The following is a 19624-nucleotide window of genomic DNA, read 5'->3' on the forward strand; positions in this document are numbered from 1 at the left end:
AATTACTCATAAAACTGAGGCAGGAGGATGTCAAATTAAAAGCCAGCCTGGGCTACAGAGTACAAGGAGGTTAGCCCAGGCAACTCTATGGCACCTTGTCTTAAAAAGTACAAAGAATGCCGCAGACAGGGCTGAGTGGTAGACGCTGCTCTAGTGTGCACCAGGCTCCGAGGTTCAGTCTCCAGAACCATAAAAACTTCCAGGCACTTTGAATTGTTGTCCCCTGCTTAACCAACTCTCCAGCCTCTCCTTTGAGACCTACTTTAGTTCCTAGCATAACTGTGGCTCCTCTGCTAACACCTGCTATCATTTTTTAGCCTATCAGAAGCCATTTTACTCCCAAGTCTCTATTTTGATCGTAAGGTGAAATTAAGTTCAACCTCTCAGGCTCTGTGTGCCCGAAACCAGGAAGGTTCAAAGCTTGCTGCTTAGAATGGAACAACAGATGGTAAATGCATATTCTTCTTGGGTTAAAGATAAATGTATGTTCTATTAGAGTTAAAGACTGCAACATCCTGCTATGTTTCTTTCGCCTGGAAAGGTGGAGAGCTGGAAAGTCCCCAAGCCTATATCCTAGCCAATTAGTTTGTCTAGCTATCTAGATTACAATACGCTTGGGAAAAAATTCTAATTATGTTTAGCTAGTTAGAAGGACATAATGCTGGCCCCCTCCCCCAGCTTCCTACATCTGGTTACCTGGTCATTACCTGGTTATGATTTTTTGTATATATAAAAAAAAAACCTGCTTTAGAAACATCATAGTCTGGCTGTTGAGCCCAGATTGTGGCTCTAACTGGTCAGTTTTCGTTCAGCGTTGGTCACTGTACTGCTATTCTTGAACCCATCGCAGAATCACGTGAAATGCGAAAAGACACAGCACTTGCCAAGTTTGACAATCCGAGTTTGATCCTTGGGTCCCATACAGTGTCAGGAGAGAACCAATTTCTGAAAGTGGTTGTTCTCTGAACCCCACCCCAACTCCCACCCCCACACCAGAGACAGAGAGACAGAGATAATTAAAACATTTTTTTTCTTCCGAGACAGGGTTTCTCTGTGTAGCCTTGGCTGTCCTGGACTCACTTGTAGACCAAGCTGGCCTCGAACTCACAAAGATCCACCTGCCCCTGCCTCCCAAGTGCTGGGATTAAAGGCACACGCCACCACGCCTGGGTATAAAAAATTTTTTTAAAATCATCAAATGACTTTAAAGAAACAAAACAAAACAAAACAAAAAAACAAAAAACCAACCCTAGCTCTTCATTAGAAAATAATCATTTTTGAGTGTTGCCAGGCACCACTATTGTAACATTTGATAAATGTTCTTTCCCTATATAATCTGTATTTCAGAGTCATTTTGGAGTAATTTCTATACAATCTGCATTTCAGAATTGTGAGCAAAATTTTTAAAAAAATGTGTATCTATTGGATTAGAGGATCAGAAAACCTTTGTTAAACATTTCTTTTAGGGGGACATTTAAGGGTAGTAATAAGGGGATTAAGAAGTAAGGAGCCAACTGGATAATGGTAGTGCAAGCCTTTAATCCCAGAATTTGGGAGGCAGAGGCAGGTTAGTTTGAGGCCAGCCTGGTCTACAAAGCGAGTCCAGGAGAGCCAGGGCTACACAGAGAAACCCTGCCTCAAAAACCAAAAAGAAGAAGGAGAAGAAGGAGGGGAAGGAGGAGGAGGAGGAGGAGGAGAAAAAGAATCCCTCTGGGTCTTTACATTCTAGCGTCAGGATATTCTGGAACCGTGGCCTCTCGGACAGGCGGAAAGGTGTAGATAGTCGAATCAGAAGTATTAGCAAACTATGCAAACCGGCCTTGGAGGCCGGCCATGCCCTGGTGAATCAGTCTCAGGGCTGACCATTCTACTCAAGGAAACCCCTAAGAAGTCTCAGCGAGCCGTGGGTGGGGCCTGGGAGCTGGGGCGGGGCCTCAGACTCCGGGGGCGGGGCCTCAGGTTCCAGGGGCGGGGCTGGGCATGGCGGGCGCCTAGGATTGCGTGCTGAGGTGCGTGAAGCACGGGGCTTCGCTCTGGTGGCGCGCGCAAGCACGAGAGCCCGGACAGCCCGCGCGTCGACGACAACGCTGTACGTGTGGGTTTTGGCGTCCTCAGCAGCCCAGAGGGGCTTCCCTTTGTTGTTAGGGTTTTTTTGTTTTAAGCTCTTCAGTTTCTTCCTTCCCTCTAAGCGTCCTGGTATGGCGGAACGAGAGGAAGAGATTTGCAACCCTTGAGTGAAGGCCGAAGATGGAGAAAGGTGCCCAGGCTTCAGACTGCGACAGTGATGAAACCGTGATTGAGGGGTCCGTGACAGAGAACGAATTGGAAGATGAGGAGCTGCTTTGGAGAAGGTGACCGACGACCGCCATTAGGGCTTGTGTACTGTTGGTCTAGGCTTTCTGTGGTTTGAGTGGAAATGTCCGCCTGCAGGAGGGGGCTTGTGGGTGAGATTAGAGCTTTGGGGGGCAGCCATGCTAAAAATTTACAAATAGCAACTTCCGTTAGACCCCAGAGCCTAACTAGAAATAATATGGTGGTGGTGGTTTTATGGCATTTAAAAAAGCCGTTTGTCTTATAGTGGGGGCTTTGGCTATGAACAGGGACTACAGCATTCAAACTTAAGCTTTGGTCTAGGAGATTGTTCACCGAATTTCTTTTAAGAACCTTAATGGGGGCAACAGGTTTGTATCAAGCTGGAAATGTGTTATAAGAAAGAATGGACCAGGGGACCCGGGTTTAGGTCCCAGCACCCACATGGCGGCTTACAGATGCTGTAACTTCAGTTCAGAGGACCTGATGACCTCCCACAGACACACATACAGGCAAAACACCAATACACATAAAAAGTAATAAATAACATTTAAAAAAAAAAGATTTTAGCATTGGAAAGGCAGAGGGAGGCGGATTGCTGTGAGTTCAAGGCCAGCCTGGTCTACAAAAGCAAGTCTGGGACAGCCAAGGCTACATACACAGAGAAACCCTGTCTTGAAAGTCCAAAAATAAAAATAAAAAGATTTTAAAAGTATTTCAGCTTATTATAACTTTGCGTTTTTCCAGACAGGGTTTCTCTGGGTAGCCTTGGCTATGTGGAACTTGCTTTGTAGACCAGGCTGGCCTCGAACTCAAAGGGATCTGCCTGCCTCTGCCTCCTGAGTGCTGGGACTGAAGGCGCACAGCACCACCACCACCTGGCTAGAACCTTTTTTGAACCTGTTCTCAATGTTAGACCCAGAATGGAAGAAGTGGAAAAAAACCGAGGCCACTACCTTTGAGAAAACAGGCCTGGAAAAACACTTAAGTATATTATGGCGTCTAGGAATGTGGTTTGGGAGTGCCGGGGAGCTCTTAACCTCACTCAATATGGGTGGTTGCCAGAAGTTTCCTAGGGGTGGCTTCTGAGTAGCAGCTTGAAGGTGGCATAGGAGTTACTGATGTGAAGAAAAGGTCGTATTCTTGGCTAGGTGTAGATGGAGAAGTGGGATGTAGCGCTGAGTTAGGCGTTTTGGAATGGGTAAGCAGTTCAATCTGCCAGGGTTGTAAAATAGGTGTGGAGTGATGACAGAGGGATCTAGGTGAGATTGTGTAAGGCCACATACATCTTGTCCTTGGTGTGGTGCTGATGCTGCTTTCTTCTTCTTCTTCTTGTTGCTGTTTTGGTTTTCCGAGACAAGGTTTCTCTGTGTGACAGCCCTGGCTGTCCGGGAGCTTTGTAGACCAGGCTGGCCTCAAACTCCCTGCCTCTGCCTCTGAGTGCTGGGATTAAAGGTGTTCCTGCAGCAGCTGTGGGATGCTTGTGTTATGTCAAGTGGAGTATTCTAATCAGATTTCTGTTTACTCTTCCTGCTTTAGACTAAGGCTTTACATTTTCGTATGCTTTTGAGTCACCCGGATCCTGTTTAACCTTGGAGTCCAGTCCAGGAGTAGAGGGCTGCGTGCGTGCGTGCGTTCGTGCGTGTATGTGTGTAGTTAAGATTCTGTGATTATAACAGCTCCACTTAAAGCTATTACTAATAAAGCAAGGATTTCCCTTTTGCAAAGCAAGGTTGGAGAGCTTGGGTTTAGGATCAGTTACAGACTGAGGTGATGAGAAAGAGACCAGGAAGCAGTAGTGGCAATGGAGGGAATATTGAGAATTGAGGACTCTCTGCAAAGTACATTTGGTAGGAGATGGTGACTGATTAGATGTGGTGGAGGCACTGAACAAAGGCTGTAAGGAATAATATCCAGATTACCACGGCTGCTACTCCTAGCCCCCCCCAACTGTCTTCACTCATCTTTCTTCTTTTGGGGTCTCACTATATAGTCCTGGCTAGCCTTAAACTCACAATAATCCTCCTGGGATTATATATGTGCACCGCTACTCCCATTTTAAAAAATGTATATACACACAGTATTTGGTCTTTTCAGTGCACAGTGAGTATTTTGATAAATGCATGGAGGTTCATAATAACCAGTACAGTCAATATCTGGAAGTTGTCTACCGTCCTGAAACGTGTCTTGTGTTGTCCCTTAACTGTGGCTGCATTGCCCTCTCCCTCCATTTGAGTTCTTGTTCTCTTTCAATATGAACTCTTCCCCCCCCCCCCATTTCTTGTTCTTTGGTTCTCAGCAATGTCATTGGGATGTGCCTGACATGATATTTTCTGTTTACTTGTTTGGACTTCTCTGAGATTCTTGAAGATGTAAATGCAGTATACTTAGGAATTTTTCTATCATGGCTTCTTTGAATATTCTTTTCCCATCTCAATCTAATTGCCTTAAATTTATATATGATTGTACATGTATGTGAAACGTGTCAGATGTGTGGAGGTCAGAGGACAATTTTTGGAATCTATTCTTTCCTTCTGCCTTTACTTTGTTTCTGGGGATAGAATTCAGAATCAGCAGGCCTATGTATTATATAGCTAATATTTTTATTTGTTGAGCTGTCTTGCAAGCCCTCAATCTCTTTTCTTTCCCTTTCTTTTTGATGTGCATTTTAGATCTTGACATATAGTCGTTCAAATCCCTGAACTATTTAATTTTTTTTCTTTTAGGGGATCAGACTATATAATTTTTCATAGTGTATCTTTAGGCTCATTTACACACACACACACACACACACACACACACACACACACACACACACACCCCTCTTTTAAAAAAGAAGTTTTCTTCTATGTACCATAGGCTGGCTTTGAGCTCAAGGTCTTTCTAGTGCTAGAATTACATATTATGAATGGCTACCTGGACCTAATTAGCCAGAAAGATCGGTGTTGGTTCTGCCACTCTAAAGACACAGTAGCACTATGTTCATGTGGTTATAAAATAATTTGAGAGAAGTGTTAAGGTTATTTTTATAAAACTGTGTTTGTTTCTCTTAGTTTCTCTCTTACCATGGCTAGCATCATAATAATTGAGACTCTCATATTTGCTTATAAAGCTTTACAACACATTCTTGAGAAGTTTAAGTCTGTTCTTAACCCTCTATGTTATTCTGACTCCATCTTTGTCAACATCCCCAAGTTACTAGCTTTTTAGCTCTTTCTTTGCTCCAGCTGAATCGTCTTTATCTCTCCTCCACCTTTGTCTGTAGCTGAATCCGCTTCTTTCTCCTCTAACTCCTCCTTCCCTGGCTGGCAGGAAGTCCAGCCCTAGTCTCTCTCCCTGCTCAGCAATTGGCAGTAAGCTGCTTTATTGGCATACAAGGGGACAGTTGGCGGGCAGAGTTTATACAGCATTGAGATAGGAGATTCTCAGAGCAAGGCTGGTAACCAGATATGGGGGATACAGAAATCAGCATTTGAAATATACAATAACCTTATGCCAGCAGGGAAGGTAGAAGAAAAAAAACAAGGCATAGGAGATATAGACTTAATGGACACATTAAATTAGCTCATGAGGGCTGGAGAGATGGCTCAGAGGTTAAGAGCACTTGCTCTTCTTCCAAAAGTCTTGAGTTCAATTCTCAGAAACCACATGGTGATTCATAACAATCTGTAATGACATCTGGTGCCCTCTTCTGGTGTGTACACACATACAGGCAGAATACTGTATGAAAATAAACAAATCTTTAAAAAAAATTAATTCATGAAAGTAACAGTTTCGTCAAAATTTGTGCCAGAATAGAGGTTCTACTTCTGATGAAGGCAGAATGTTGCCAAATACTGTTTCTGGATCATTATGTTGAAAAGATGTTTTAATTAGATTTTCTTAACTGAATAAAAATCTCAATATGATATTAGGATTTGATTTCTAAAGTTTTGATGCACATAAAGTTGAAACTCTAATTGTCAAAAATTCATTATACTTTTAATAACTAGAGGAAAAAATTTCAAATCTCCAATCAGATTTCTCCCTCTTTTTTTAATGGCTAATACTTTTCAGTGTTTCATATTTCTAATATTTGAAAGTTAAACTTCATTATTAAAATACTGCATCCATGGAGCTTGAGGGTGGGAAGTGAGAAAGAGGACACACACACACACACACACACACACACACACACACACAGAGAGAGAGGGAGAGAGAGAGAGAAGGGAGAGAGAGAGAGAGAAGGGAGAGAGAGAGAGACAAGAGTATAATTATTCCAGTATTCCAGGCTGGCCTGTAACTCACGGTATAGCCCACATTGGCACTGAACTCTGATTCCTCGCATTACAGACATGAGTCACAGTATGCAGCTGTGATCTTAATAATTGAATTTTTAAAATTTGTCACATAATTTAAAAGGCTTTTATTTAATCACGGTAATAAAAGAGTTCTTCATATTTCCTTCCTTGTCCCTAGATTTATTATTTTGAAAATGCTGATTTTTTTTTTTTGTCCTCACTGGTTTGAAATGGCGTCTCTTAAAAAAAAAAAAGTGCGCTTGAACCCATAGAAGACTGTAGGAGAGCCCAGTGTACTGTGGGCAGCGCCCACCACGACTGGGCATGTAATCCTGCATGGTATAAGAAGGCAGGCGGAGCAAGCCGGTAAGCGGCATTCCTCTGTGGTCTCTGCTTCAGTCTCTGCCTCCAGGTTCCTGCCTTGCTTGAGTTCCTGCCCTGGCTTCTTTTAATAATGGACTGTGATATGAAGCTGTAAGCTGAAATAAATCCTTTCTTATCAAAGTTGCCTATTTTATTGCAGGAATAACTAAGATAATCAAGTACTATTCGTATCTGTCCCTTGTCCTGTAAATCAAACATAATAAGAAAATATTTTTAAAAAATGAACATGGCTAGGTGAATATTTTTCATCTTGGATAAATTCTATATTAAAGTATGTTTCTGAAATAGTACTTTGAAATATAAGTATTTATAGTAGTATAAGAGAATTTATAATATAAATATATTAAAAATGATAGTTAAAATGTTACTCTGGGAAACATAATTAATATATGCTTTACTTTCTGCATTTGAAAGGTTGCTCTTGAATCAAGATACAACTTCTAGATCTGAGTTGTATCTTCATCCTGGTGTAAATGGAATGTGGAAAGGTGAGAACAACCTTTTAATAGGCATTGTCAATGTCCCAAGTATTACCATTCTGTTAACTTGTTTTATTTACACAATTTCTTATGTGCATTTATAATAGATCCTAAGGTCATTTAAATCCATAACAGGGATAGCCATGGGCACTGTGGCTTCCAGAGGCTGTGTAGGACTCCTCGAAAGGGCCCGGAAGTACTTAAGTGACACCTGGATGGCTCTTCTCATTCATCTTAATGCTAAAACCTATTTGTAAAATATGAAAATAACATGTTTTCTTTTTCGTGTTTTATTTTTATTTTTAAAACTTAGCACACAGAGTAAGGAATTGTATCATGGCCTTTTCATACATATATGCCATTATAGTTCCTATTTATCTCTTATCAGTAAGGTGTGTGTGTGTGTGTCCGTGTGTGTTTATAGATATACATGTGTGTGTGGGTATACACATGCCTATGTGGAAGGACAACTTTATGTATCATCTCTCAAGCTTAGCTAAAACTTGTTTTGTGTCCCAGTTGTCTATTTTAGAGAAAGTTCCATGGGCTGCTCAGAAGGATGAGTGTTCTTTAGTGTTTAGGCAGAATTTCCTGTAAACACGTGTTAGGTCTGTTTGGTTTATGATGTTGTTTTACTACAGTTTCTATTTATTTATTTTTCCCAGATAACCTAACACTGGTAAAAGTGGGCAGATTGAAATCACCCATTATCACTGTGTTGGTACTGATCTGTGGTGTGGTCCTATTTATAATAGGATTTCTTTTATGAAATTTGGTGCGCCTGTGTTTGCTGCATATGTGCCTAGAATTATAATATTCTGTTGTTTTTCTTTTAATGAGTATAACTAGTTTTGATATGAAATCTATTTTCTTTTTCTTTTTTCTTTTGTTTGTTTTGTTTTGTTTTTCAATACTGGGTCTCTCTGTTAGTCTTGGCTGTTAGCTATCCTTGACTCACTTTGTAGACCAGGCTGGCCTCTGTCTCCCAGGTGCTGGGATTAAAGGCATGCGCCACCACAGCCAGCATGAAGTCTATTTTCTTAGCTACATGTTTTTCACTCTTTTAATTTAAGGTGGTGTCTGCCATTAGTTGTGAGGTGTGGGTTTTTTTTGGAAGCATCAAAAATAGGGATCCTGTTTTCTGATCTGGTCTGTTAGTCTTTGTCTGTTGGGAGAGTTGAAACCATTGCTATCAGGAGTCATTATTGGGTCATGCTTATTAATTCCTGGTGTTTTGTGATCCTTATTAGACAACTTTGATTCAGTGTTTGGGAAATTGTTGTTTCTTTTGTCTTCTTGAACAATGTTTTAACATCTTCAGATCTGAGCATTCCTTTCAGTATTCTCTGTAGAGCTGACTTGGTGGTCATAGTTTTTTAAAATCTGTTTTTATCACGGAATGTGTTCTTTTTTCTTCAATTATGACTGATAGTTTTTCTGGGTATAGTAGTCTGGGCTCAGATCTGTGCTCTTTCATAACTTGTAGAACATTGGTCCAATCCCTTTAGGTTTTTGTTCTCCATTGAAAAATCAGCTGTTAATTCTGATGCACCTGTCTTTCTGTGTGACTTGATCTTTTTTGTTGTCACTTAGTGTTTTAATATGATGTGGGGAGTTTCTTTCTTGGTTTGTTTATTTCGTATTCTATATGCCTTTTGGATTTTGATGGGCATTTCTTTCTTTAGATTAGAAAAGTTTCTGTAATTTTGTTGAAAATATTTTCTGTGCATTTGATCTGGGTCATTTTAAAATTATTAATCTTTTCTTATTATTCATAGATTTGATTTTTTAAAAAAAAATAGTGTTCTGGATTTCCTGCATGTTCCATTCTTGCGTGTTTTGTTTTGTTTTGAATTCTACGTTCTCTCTGATCCAGTTCCCCTACTTGTCTTCAAGACCTGATATTCTTTCTTCCATTTGATCTAGTCTATCAGTGAATCTTTCCTCTAGAATTTTTGTTTGAATTTACATTTTTTATTTCACATTTTATTTTGATTTTTTAGAGATTATTTTTATTCTATTTTCATATATTTAATTGTTTTTGTTATTTCACTCATCTGTTTTTGTTTTCTTTCCAGCATTTATTCATATCCTTACTGAGTTTTTTATCTTGTTTATTATTGCTATCTTGAAATCATTTTCTTGTATGTCATCTAAGTGACTTTTCTTGGTTGACATTACTGTGTGCACACCAATTTTTGGAGGAGACCTATTTTTTTGGTTATTCATATTTGTATAGTTGCAATGGAAATGTTAGGTCATTGGTAGTGTTTCTCCATATGAGAATCTAGTTTATCTTGTTTACTGTGTGTTGGAAGCCATGTTTGTTGTTCCCCTAACTTGGCAGGTGGTTGATCCGTTGTGTAGCACTGGCTGTCTTGGAACTCTTTCTGTAGACCAGGCTGACCTCAAAAAACAGTGACCAGCTGCCTTTCCTCCTGAGTGCTAAGATTAAAGGAGTGTGCCACCACATCCAGCAGCATAATTTTTGATTAGATGGTTTTTTGTGGTGTTTAATTTTTGAAGTTCTTCATGTCCTCTAGATACCAAATGCATATCTGACATGTGGCAAAGATGTTTTTCCCAGTCTGTAAGTGGTCTCTTCACTGTGGTCATGGTCTCTTGATGTGCAGAAGCTTTTTTCCCCATGTAATCTCCCTTGACTTTTTGAGATTATTTCTTGTGCTATTGGAGTCCTTTCTAGAAAAATAATTTTTAAAAATAATTTGTTTGTATTTCATATACATTGGCATTTTGCCAGCATGTGTATTTGTGTGAGGGTATCAGATCCCCTGGAGCTGGAGTTACAGACAGACGTGAGCTTCCATGTGGGTGCTAGGAATTGAACTCAGTCCTCTGAAAGAGCAGCCAGTGCTCTTAACTGCTGAGCCATTTCTCTAAGCCCTGAAAAAGTGTTTCTTATGCCTGTATCTTGAAGTATTTTCTTTTAGAAAATGTAAAGTTTTGGTCCTACTAATGTATTTAATCCATTTTGAAGTGAGTTTTTACAGAGCTTGACAAAGTGCCTCTGGTCTTTTTAAAAAAAGTGTGTGTGTGTGTGTGTGTGTGTGTGTGTGTGTGTGTGTGTGTGTGTGTGTGTGTACACGTTTGCCCGTATAGATTGGGTCTCATTCTCAGAAATGCTGTCTGCATTTCAGACAGGATCTCTCCTTGGCCTGGATCTCACTACTTAAGCTAAGCAGTTGCCAGTAACCCTCAGAGAGCACCTTGGCCCCACCTCCCCAGTGCTGGGGTCATAAGCTTGTGTCTGTATGCTCAGCATCTTTCCATGTGTTCTAGGGCCAAGCTCGTGGCCTTGTGCTTGTGGGGAGAGTAAGCGCTCTGCTGCCTGAGCTGCATCTCTAGCTGCCTTCAGGCTTCTCTTCTTAGTATGTTCAGAATGTTTTGGTATATAGAAAGAGTTCTAATTTTACTTTTTCAAGTAGTAAGCTAATTGTCTCAATATGATTTATTGAGTATTTTATTCTGTTTAAAACACTGGTTATAGCCGGGCGTTGGTGGTGCAAGCCTTTAATCCTAGCACTCGGGAGGCAGAGGCAGGAGGATTGCTGTGAGTTCGAGGCCAGCCTGGTCTACAAAATGAGTCCAGGACAGCCAAGGCTACACAGAGAAACCCTGTCTCAAAAAAAAAAAAAAAAAAACCCACAAAACACTATGGTTATGATATATTAAACTATAAACTAGCCATTTATAAAGATACATATATATATATACACACACACATATATTAGAAAGAGAGTGAGAGAGAGAGAGAGAGAGAGAGAGGCTGTATATGTGTATGTGGGAGGCATGTGGCACAGTGTGTGTGTGTGTGTGTGTGTGTGTGTGTGTAGGTTAGAGGACAACTGTGGGACTTGGTTCTCTCCTTCTACCCTGTGTGTCCTAGGGATTTAACTTAGGTGGTTAGGCTTGGTGGGATGCAACTATACCCACTGTGACATTTTGCCTGGCTGTGGCACATTAAATTTATATGTTGCGTGTAAATGTAAATTTCAATGCAAATGTCTGTTTCCCACTGCTTAATTCATCCTTGTGACTATTTCTGTGCTGTTGGTACATTAGTATTTCTTATGTTGAATGACAAGGTGTGTCTTAGCTAAGGCTGTTTTAACAAAATGACAACAAACACTTAACTCACCAAGACATAGCCCCAGTCCCAGTGTATAAAATTTTCTATACATGCTCATTGCATTCCTACATCCTGAGGCCAAGAAATATCTAGCATTGTTTTGTTCAATGCAGGATGACCCCCTACTAAGTAATAATGTAAAAATATTGATATATAACAGTGGCAGTTAAGAAACTGTGCTGTACAATATTTTGGACTATGTTAGGATTTGTCCCCAAGCCTCATAGATGGTAAGCATGCACCCTACCATTTAATAATATATGTTCCCCTCCCCCAGGTCAGGTGATTATTAGTGACATTTTACAGTATTTATAAAATTCTTGAATTCATCTGAAAGTGGAATAATAAGACTATTGCAAGATATTGACTAATTATATTTCATTACAGGCATGCCTTCTCCTGAGATTCAGCTTGGGCTCAAACCCAGAAAGGACTCCCAAGAGCAAAAGAATAAAGATAAGGCCTTGCCAGCCCTTAGTGAGGACCCAGTAGTACAGGTGTGTCAGGATTTGAACGTACACCTGTCAGAAGCTGGAACTGCTGTCTGTGGAAAATTACTAATTATAAGGGGCTTTGTACATTAGTGTTTTGGTTCTTTTGCTTTTTAAAACAATCATTCAATTCCTTTGTTGTAAATTCGGTGAAGACCATTTGTTTTAGGAAGGGGAATTTAAAACATTCTCCTTTTTTCTCTTCTTCCAGCCTTGTTTTTCAGTGGAGATAAGGAAGTAAAAGGAGCAGAGGTTAGAAGGAGGAGATAGTAATTCTTCTTCTTCTTGTGTCAGAGTTCAGTTTAGAGCTTGTGAAGGAGACTCCAGTCTGTGCAGTATATACAGCCTCAAAGACCCCCTTTTGTTTTGTGTGTGAGTACAAATATGTGCTTAGATAGGATGAGTTATTTGTTTTTCCTTAGTGCAGATCCTATTGGGAGTCACAGGGGATTAGTTAGCACTTTAGCTTGATGAAGCCAGCCAGCCAGGCGTGCCCACCTGCAAAGTCTTAAGGAGTGGCAGGGAAGATACAGACCTGTGTATGTTTATTTCGTAAGACCTGTTTTTACTTTGTACTACAGGCTTATCTAGGACTTTGTAGCTCAGGCTGCCCATGAATATGGAGCAGTTTTTCTGACTCTGACTCTCTTTTTTTTTTTTTTAAAGCAAAGACAGGTTTATTTATTTAGAAAGACTTAAACAAAGCAAAGGTGTATTGCTCTCCAGGCACAGCAAGCAAGAGAATGAGCACTGGGTGGAGTTTGCCACAGAATGGGTTTTAGTAGGGTCTTTTCCCCTGGGGATCGGGAAACTACCTTTATATTCCTGAAAGATACACGTCTTCCTCATGCAGGGCAGGAGGTTTTATCCTGGATGGTCAACCTACGACCATCATGGCGCCATTTTGTCTGATGAACTGTTAATGGTGTGTTAACAGGCCCAAAGGTTTGCTCATTATAGGACAAGTTTGTTTTCAAAGAACAGTGAGACAGCGCATGTATGAGGTACTGCACTCATTGCAGGGGTGTGCCTGAAATAGGCAGTGTAAGGAAGGAAGGGTTTATTCTGGCTTACAGTTATATCACCATGGGGAAGCTGCCTCTGCCTCTTAAGTGCTGAGACTGCAAACATGACTACACACCTGACTCATCTACATGTATATCTCTCTGTGTGTGGTGTATGCATCTCTGTGTGTGAAGGGGTGCACATGCAATTAATTGTTTGTGGGGTTTACCTACACATGTGTATGTGTGTGCATATGAAGGCCAAAGGTTGACATTGGGTATTCTTTTTTTAACTAATTAATTTTTTATTTAATCACCTTACAGCCTGATCTCAGCCCCCTCCTCTCCCCTCTCCTCTCAGTCCCACCCTCACACCCTCCTACCCTAAGTCTCCCCTTTCCTTCTCAGGGAAAGGGAGTCCCCCAAGGGTACCAACCAACCCTAGCACCTCAAGTTGCAGCAGTTCTAAGCTCCTCTTCCACTGAGGCCTGACAAGGCAACCCAGCTAGGGGAAAGGCATCCAGAGGCAGTCAGTAGAGTCAGCCCCTCCTCCATTTGTTAGGGGACCCACATGGAGAACAGGCTGAATATCTGCTACATATGTGAAGGGGTCCAGGTCCAGCCCATGCCTGCTCTTTGGTTGGTGGTTCAGTCTGTGTGCCATGGGCCCAGATGAGTTTACTGTGTAGGTCTTCTTGCGGTGTCCTTGAACCCTCTGACTCCCTCTTTCCTTCTTCCCACTCTTTCACAAAACTCTCAGGCTTGGCCTATTGTTTGGCTGTGAGTCTCAGCATCTGGATGAAGCCTCTCAGAAGACAATTATGTTAGGCTCCTGTCTGCAAGCATAGCAGAATGTCATTAATAGTGACAGGGGTTGGCTTTCTCCTGCAGAGTAGGTCTCTAGTTGTGTCAGTAATTGATTTGTCATTCCTGAGCAGTGTGAATCCAAACTGAAGGCTTCTTCTTTCACTTAAAGTTTTTTTTTTAATTTTATATGTATATATGTGTATGCAGAGGCCAGAACTGGAGTTATAGGAGGTTGTGAGCCACCACGTGAGTGATGGAAATGGAATTGGCTCTCTGCAAGAGCAGCAAATGCTCTTTGATGCTGAGCCATCTCTCCTGTCATATTTCCTTTCCACTTTTATGCACATAAGGAGGTGGAATCAATTAACTTGGATGCCAAAGGGAATGTAGAAAAGGCCATGAATAAACCCAGGCTTGCTTGATAGACATGTAATGGAAGAGGGTTAGCAAGGCTAGAGTTTGAGAGGAATTTTTTTTCTATCCCCCCCCCCTTTTTCGTCTTTTCTTTTCTCCCTCTTCCTTTTCTTTCTTTACTTTGTCTTTTTAAGCTTCAGTAGGTAGGGAGGATTCCTTCCTATTAGCACTGGCTCTTTGAGGTAAAAAGTACAGGGTGGGTTTTCAAAGCTCACAGAACAGGGAGGATTTTGGTCACTAAGAGTCTTGATGTCCCTCTCCTGACTCAGGAGCTCATCCTGATTTAATTCTCACAGTCCCTGAGTTGCCCATGCTGCCAAGAACTTGTGGTGGCTTAGAAATGTTTCTGGGAAGGAACAGGATTAAAATAGGGCTTTGAGACTTGGTTAAACTTCAGCCAAGACATTTCTAATTCAATCATTTTGTGTTTAAGTTATTTTTTTCAAAATTTTTATTGATTCTTTGTGAGTTTCACATCATGCAACCCAGTCCCACTCATCTCACCATCCCCTCATATCTGCCCTTCACCCTTGAGGCCTCCTTACCCCCTAAAATAAATAAATATATATATACACACACAACCAACCAACCAACCACCACTACCATCAACAAAACAAACAAACAAAAAACCAAACATAGAACACACCTCATCATGGAAGCTGTAGTGTGTCACAGTGTGTCCCACCGTATATCCCTCTGTCCACACATATTCACTTGCAAATGTACATTGCAATGAGTCATTGGTCTGGTTTGAGATCTCTGGCTTCTGTGACACCATCAATACTGGGTCCTCATCCAGACTCCTCCTGGTTATTTTATTGTTGCTATGTGTCATGGAGATCCTACAGCTTTGGAACAGCAGGACTGACCCTTTCACTTGTTCTAACTGTTCACAGGTGATACACATTTGTGGTGGGCTAATTCAGACCCCTGGATCTGGGGTTGGGTGGTAGCTGAGCTGGTTAAGCCCTAGGCCTCTCTCTTATTCATACCACAAGGTCAAGCTCTCCAGCACTGCTCTGGGTAGGCCACCCAGTGCTGCCATTGGCAGGAGGCAGGGTCAGTTCTCCTGTCTCTCATGCCCTCATACTAGCTCACCTGCACTCAGTGCCTCCAGAGCTATCTCTACTGTGCTGCCCAGTCAAGGTACAGGGCCCCTTTCCTAAGTGCTGCAGACTGAGGGGCTGAGCCAGGTCTCCTGCTCTCATAGCCTCAGGGTTGGCTTACCCAAGCCTTTGCCATCAGGGCCACCTCTACTGTGTTGCCCAGGTGAGGCAGGAAGCTCTTGCCAACCACTCTTCTTTCTGGTCTGCTAACGGTAAACAGTCTGTGCCACAAATGCCTGCCACCCCAGCCTGCAGCCGCTGTGACTTTCCTGTCACAGTGCACTGTATCTTCTGAAATGCGAGCCAGAGTCTTTATTTCCTTCTGTTGCTTCTGTCAGGAATTTGGTCCTAATAATGAGAAAAGCAACACAGTTACCAACTTATTTTATAGAAGTTAAGGAAAATATATAAACTAACAGTAGTAACTAGAAGAAAACATTGAAGCTGGCTGTGGTGGCTCACGCCTTTAATCCCAGCACTTGGAAGGCAGAGGCAGTTGGATGGATCACTGTGAGTTTGAGGCCAGCCCGGTCTACAAAGTGAGTCCAGAACAGTCAAGGCTACACAGGGAAACCCTGACTCGAAAAACCAAACCAAACCAAACCAAACCAACAACAACAAAAAGAAAACATTGGGCTTAACAGTGATTTTTTTTTCAATAACACTATATGAATAGACAAGAAAAAGATTGGTAAGTTAGATATAATGAAAATTTAAAACTTTGATCATAAAAGGATACTTTACCAGAATAAGAATGGAATGGGAGAACATATTTGCAAATCTTGTGGTTTGGGATCAGTATCCAGAATGTATAAAGAGAAGAATTCGTACATACAACAACAACAACAACAACGATGACGAGATAATGGCCAGGCCTAGTGCTATCGTCCTGTAACCCCTCATACTCAGGACACTGAGACTAGAAGATAGCACATTCAAGGACTGCTGAGGCTAGAGTGAATCCAGGCCATACTGGGAAACTGTCTTCAAGTGAAAGAACTAATTTGAGGGCTGAGGCTACTGCTCAGTAGTAGAATGCTTGCCTAGCATGCATGAGGCCATTGATTCAATCCCCAATACTATAAAGAAAAAAAGGAAGAGTAATAACAAATTAAATAGATATTTCACCAAAGGAGGTATATACAAATGACTAATGAGCACAAGAAACTATGCAAACTAAATCTCCCAGGGGGACCATTTCACACTCATTAGGATGACTATTATAGGAAACAAACAACAGAAAATAAAGGTTAGCAAGGATGTTTTAAAACTCGCAAACGTTTGCCTTGCAAGTATGAATGTAAAATGTTACATTGTATGGTGATTCCTCCCAGAATTAAGCAACTGAATGCCATATGATCTAATAATTCTACTACTGAGTCTATACCTAAAAGAACTGAAAATAGGCACCTGAAGAAAGTTTTTAATTCACAGCAGAATTATTCTGTAGCACTGTTTATTATTCACAAAAGCCAAAAGTGGTGGGAGTAATGCAAGTGTTCACAGATGAAGAGTGGAAAGTAAAGTATGGTATGCAGTTGATGGAGGTTGGTCAGCCTTAAACAAGAAGAAAATACTGATATATACTACAGCATGGATCAGTCTTGTTATGTGAAACAAGCTGTTCACAAAATAGCAAATACTATAAGATTTCTATTCCATGATATTCCTAGAGAAGTCAAATTTACAGAGATGGTAGGCCATGGTGAGGGTAGAAGGAAATGAGGCATAGAATTTCAGCAGAGAGGTTTCAGAGGAGAAAGTTCTGGAAATGTATGGTGATAATGCAACACAAAACATAAGTTACTTAATGTCCTACATGTATGCATTTAAACATCATTAAGATGGAACATTTTATGTATTTTTCCACAGTAAAAAAAGGTTACAAGGCCTCAACCTTACATAAAAAACTATGGGCAAATGAGGAACACTGAGTGGGAGAGGAGGCTTCCCTAGGGAAAAACACACCAATTGATGGCTTACACAGACTGAGCAGGCTATATTTGTGTCTTTAGGAACACACACACGCACGTGCACGTGCACTCTTGCATGTATGTAGCAACAATTAATGAAAAATAGAAGAGACCATTAATTTAAAAGAGCACAGAGAGGTATAAGAGAGGATTTAAAGGGAGGAAAGGTAAAGGGGAAATAATGTGACTATATTATAATCTTAAAAATGAAAAAAACTTAGAGGTAAGAAGTACTAAGTAAGAATTCTATGAAGTGTTATGTTTTGGATTGTTTCATTAAATTATAATTTCTTAGTTTGACAAAAACAAAACCTCTTTTCGTTTCCCCCCCTCAGGTTCCTCAGGATGAAACAATACAAAATCAAGTTCTGTTACAGTTAAGTATAATGACTTGGGGCTTCATTATATTATAGGTATTTATTTTGTTACTGTTTGCAAAGCTAAGTCTTTATTTTTGTAGGTCTTTTAAAATTATGTATTCCTAGGGGATGGAGAGATGGCTCAGAGCTTAAGAGCACTGACTGTGCAAGGAATGGTGGTGCATGCCTTTAATCCCAGCACTCAGGAGGCAGAGGCAGGTGTGAGCTCGAGGCCAGCCTACAAAGTGAGTCCAGGACAGCCAGGGCTACACCTACCTTGAAAAACAAACAAACAAACAAACAAACAAACAAACAAAAAAGCACTGACTGCTCTTCCAGAGGTCCTGAGTTCAATTCCCAGCAACCACATGATGGCTCACAACCATCTATAATGAGATCTGGTGCCTTCTTGTGGCCTGCAGGTGTATGTGCAGCCAGAGCACTGTATACATAATAATAAATAAATCTTTAAAAATTTATATGTTCTGGAATACTAGTTGGGTAAATATAGGTTATTCTATAAGCATTCAAGATAAATTTAATTTCATGTGAAAATGAATTAAGTTCAATTGATTCTGTTTCCTAATGTTATTTAAAGAGTGAATTTATAGCATAGCATAAAGGAAGAGTTTGTAGAGTCTTTGCTGTAATTAAGCTTTATATTCTCTCAGTTCTTTAAAAACAGTGGTTCTCAAAATATGGCTTGTGAACTCCCTGGTAGTTCCTGAGATTGTTTTAGGTGACCTTGGAAAACTATTTTCTTAATAATACTAACATTATTTGCCGCTTTCTGTGGGGTTTACGTTTGCACCAGCAAGTGCTAAGCAGTGGTAAGTAAAATGCTTATAGACCTTAGCAGGAAGCAAGGCAGCAGCACCAAACAGTACTAGTAGTCATCTTTTTTTTTTTTTTCCTGCCATGTGCTAACTATAAAAAGGAAATGATGCTAATTTTACTTAAGAGTTTGTTTGATGAAGTAGAAAAGTTGCTGGGTTTATTGAAGTGTCTCCTTTTAAGGGTATGCCTTTTTAGTATTCAGCATGATGAAACTTGCAGTAGGCTTGATACACTTTCGTGCAGTGTAAAGTAGTCAGGAGAGAAACACGAGTGCGTTTACTGTAGTCGTGAACATCATAAAACCCACCTTAAAAGACTCAAAAGACTAATTGACCAGTTATTCACAATTAGTTGTATTTCTCAGTGGCTAAGAGTGTATACTGCTGTTGCAGAGAACCCACATTCAGTTCCTAGCACCTGTGTTGGGCTGTCCATGTCTGCCTGTAAAGACAGGTCCCACGGGTCTAACTTTTCTGTCCTTTGTAGGGATCAGCACTCATGTGCATGAAAACACACACACATAATTAAAAATAAATACTTTAAAAATGAATAAAGTAAGCTGGTTATTTCAAGAAAAAACAACTAATAATTATTGTTGCCAATGGGGATAAAAACACAAGGATTTTTATTTATCCCATGAAAATTTCATGCATGTATCAAATGTGTCTTGATCACATCTACCCCTCAGTCCTACATCTCCTTCCCAACTTCTCCTTCCCAACTTCTTTAGTTTGTAATTTAAAAAAATTAACCCACTGAGACAATTAGTGCTGTTTATGTGCCCAGGTGTGTGGGGCATCAACAGCCTTCCAGTGGCCATATTCCTAAAGAAAAGGGACTCTCTCCCAGCAGTTACCAGCTGCCTACACCTCGTGGACCATCTCAGTCGGGTATAGGTCCTTGGGAACGAGTTTTCTCAAAGCGCTGGTGGGCAGATATAGGCGAGTGACAAACAGAGACAAACCAGGGATAGTGTTTGAATCTGAGTGTATTTTGTTGACTAGCAACCCAGGTTTTTATACATTTTTGA

General features: G+C 40.7%; 1 protein-coding gene across 1 annotated transcript in view; it reads left to right on the forward strand.

Moving 5' to 3' along the window:
* The first annotated feature begins 2178 nt into the window (after positions 1–2178).
* Positions 2179–19624, forward strand: part of Ankrd31 (ankyrin repeat domain 31) — a 140384-nt gene continuing 122938 nt past the window's right edge. The window contains exons 1-4 of the mRNA XM_051172275.1: positions 2179–2351; positions 7389–7462; positions 11991–12100; positions 17734–17774. Coding sequence (XP_051028232.1) covers positions 2248–2351; positions 7389–7462; positions 11991–12100; positions 17734–17774 — 329 coding nt within the window. The 5' untranslated portion in view covers positions 2179–2247. The remainder of the gene's footprint in view (positions 2352–7388; positions 7463–11990; positions 12101–17733; positions 17775–19624) is intronic.

Source organism: Acomys russatus, chromosome 30 (assembly GCF_903995435.1).
Source record: "Acomys russatus chromosome 30, mAcoRus1.1, whole genome shotgun sequence".
NCBI classification, from domain to species: domain Eukaryota; kingdom Metazoa; phylum Chordata; class Mammalia; order Rodentia; family Muridae; genus Acomys; species Acomys russatus.